Source organism: Aureococcus anophagefferens (genome assembly GCF_000186865.1).
Source record: "Aureococcus anophagefferens unplaced genomic scaffold AURANscaffold_1705, whole genome shotgun sequence".
In the NCBI taxonomy this organism is placed as follows: domain Eukaryota; class Pelagophyceae; order Pelagomonadales; family Pelagomonadaceae; genus Aureococcus; species Aureococcus anophagefferens.
This window is the reverse complement of record NW_008706517.1, coordinates 1-1,254: the sequence shown is the minus strand read 5'-3', so window position 1 is coordinate 1,254 and position 1,254 is coordinate 1. Positions and strand designations below refer to the sequence as shown.

The 1,254-nt window shown below is 68.0% G+C and overlaps 1 protein-coding gene across 1 annotated transcript; it reads right to left on the bottom strand.

The window, feature by feature from the left end:
* Window positions 1-523: 523 nt before the first annotated feature.
* On the bottom strand, window positions 524-1,254 carry AURANDRAFT_69416 (hypothetical protein; the record flags this gene model as incomplete). Its single annotated transcript, XM_009045184.1, has 1 exon — window positions 524-1,254. A coding segment is annotated over one exon (731 nt), but the record flags the coding sequence as incomplete, so codon positions are not given.

The window sequence follows — 1,254 nt, the reverse complement described above, 5'->3', positions numbered from 1 at the left end:
CACCACTAACCAACTACCCTTGAGTCGCGACTTGCTCAAAATGAGTGGTCAAAACAGCTGCAACATGGGGTCAACGAAGCCTGTGAACCACCCGTTCTGGCCGATCGGCAGCTGGAGGGTTGTTCGGCCATGACCTCCACACGGTCGAAATTTATGATCGAGCGTCAAAACCACCAGTTTGCTCAAGCTCGAGATCAAAACTGGTCGATAGAGCCAAAACAAGCATAATTCCGGTGGATTCGAGTGGTCTCCAGCGGCCCCAGGGGTACCACCCCCACCACCACCACCACTACCTCACCCCATTTACAGACCACTCATCTCAGATCAGCATGACAGTGGTTAAGGTTGTCTGTGCATACCTCTTGGCACGTTCCCCGCAACGGCAATATGTTGCCTGCGACTAGCGCTCAGGTTGGCCACTTGACTTGCCACTTGGTTGGCCCGCACTTCCGAGTCGCTCGGAGTAAGTCGAGCAAGTGACCGAGCTCAAGTCCGAGCTCTCTCGAGAATGATTTTAGCGGACGTCGCGGAAGGACGACTTCGGCGGCTCGGCGAGGACGACCTTGCGGGCGGTCTCGAGGGAGAGCACGCTCGCGGCGAAGTGGAGCCAGGCGTCGAGCTCCGGCCGGCGCCGGAAGAGCAGGTCCGGGATGAGCGGCTCGCGGTCGCCTCCGTCGTCCGGGTCCTGGCGGAGCGCCGCGCAGACCGCCTCGGCGATGACGACGAGGTTCGCGTCGCGCGACAGGGTCACGTGGCGGCCGTCCGCGCGGGCGACGCGGATCGCGTGGGCCGCGCGCTTCAGCAGGCCCCGCGACGCGTCGTCCGAGTGCGCGCACTCGCCCGTCCGGAAGAGGAGCGCGTCGAGCACCGCCGCGGCGTCCGCGCGCCGCGGCTCGTCGGCGAGGACCGCGAGCACCGCCGCCGTGACGGCGTTGTGGAGCATGGTGCACGCCGGCAGGTCGAAGAAGCGGTCGACGTAGAAGTTGAGCGCGTCCGGCGCGGCGAGCGCGTCCGCCACGCCCGCGCACCGAGCCGCGGCCCTCAGAAGCCGCGCGCGCGCGAGCAGGTCCGCGCCGACCTCGCCCCGCGGCGCGTCCGGCCGCAGGAGCAGCGCCGTCCGCCGCGGCGCGACGGCGCCGGCGACGACCCTCCGCAGGGACCGGTCGTCGGCGACGGCGGCGACCAAAGCGGACAGGACGTCGCAGGCCTCGGCCGTCGCCTCCGCGGCCGCGACGAGCGCCGCGAGCGTCTCCG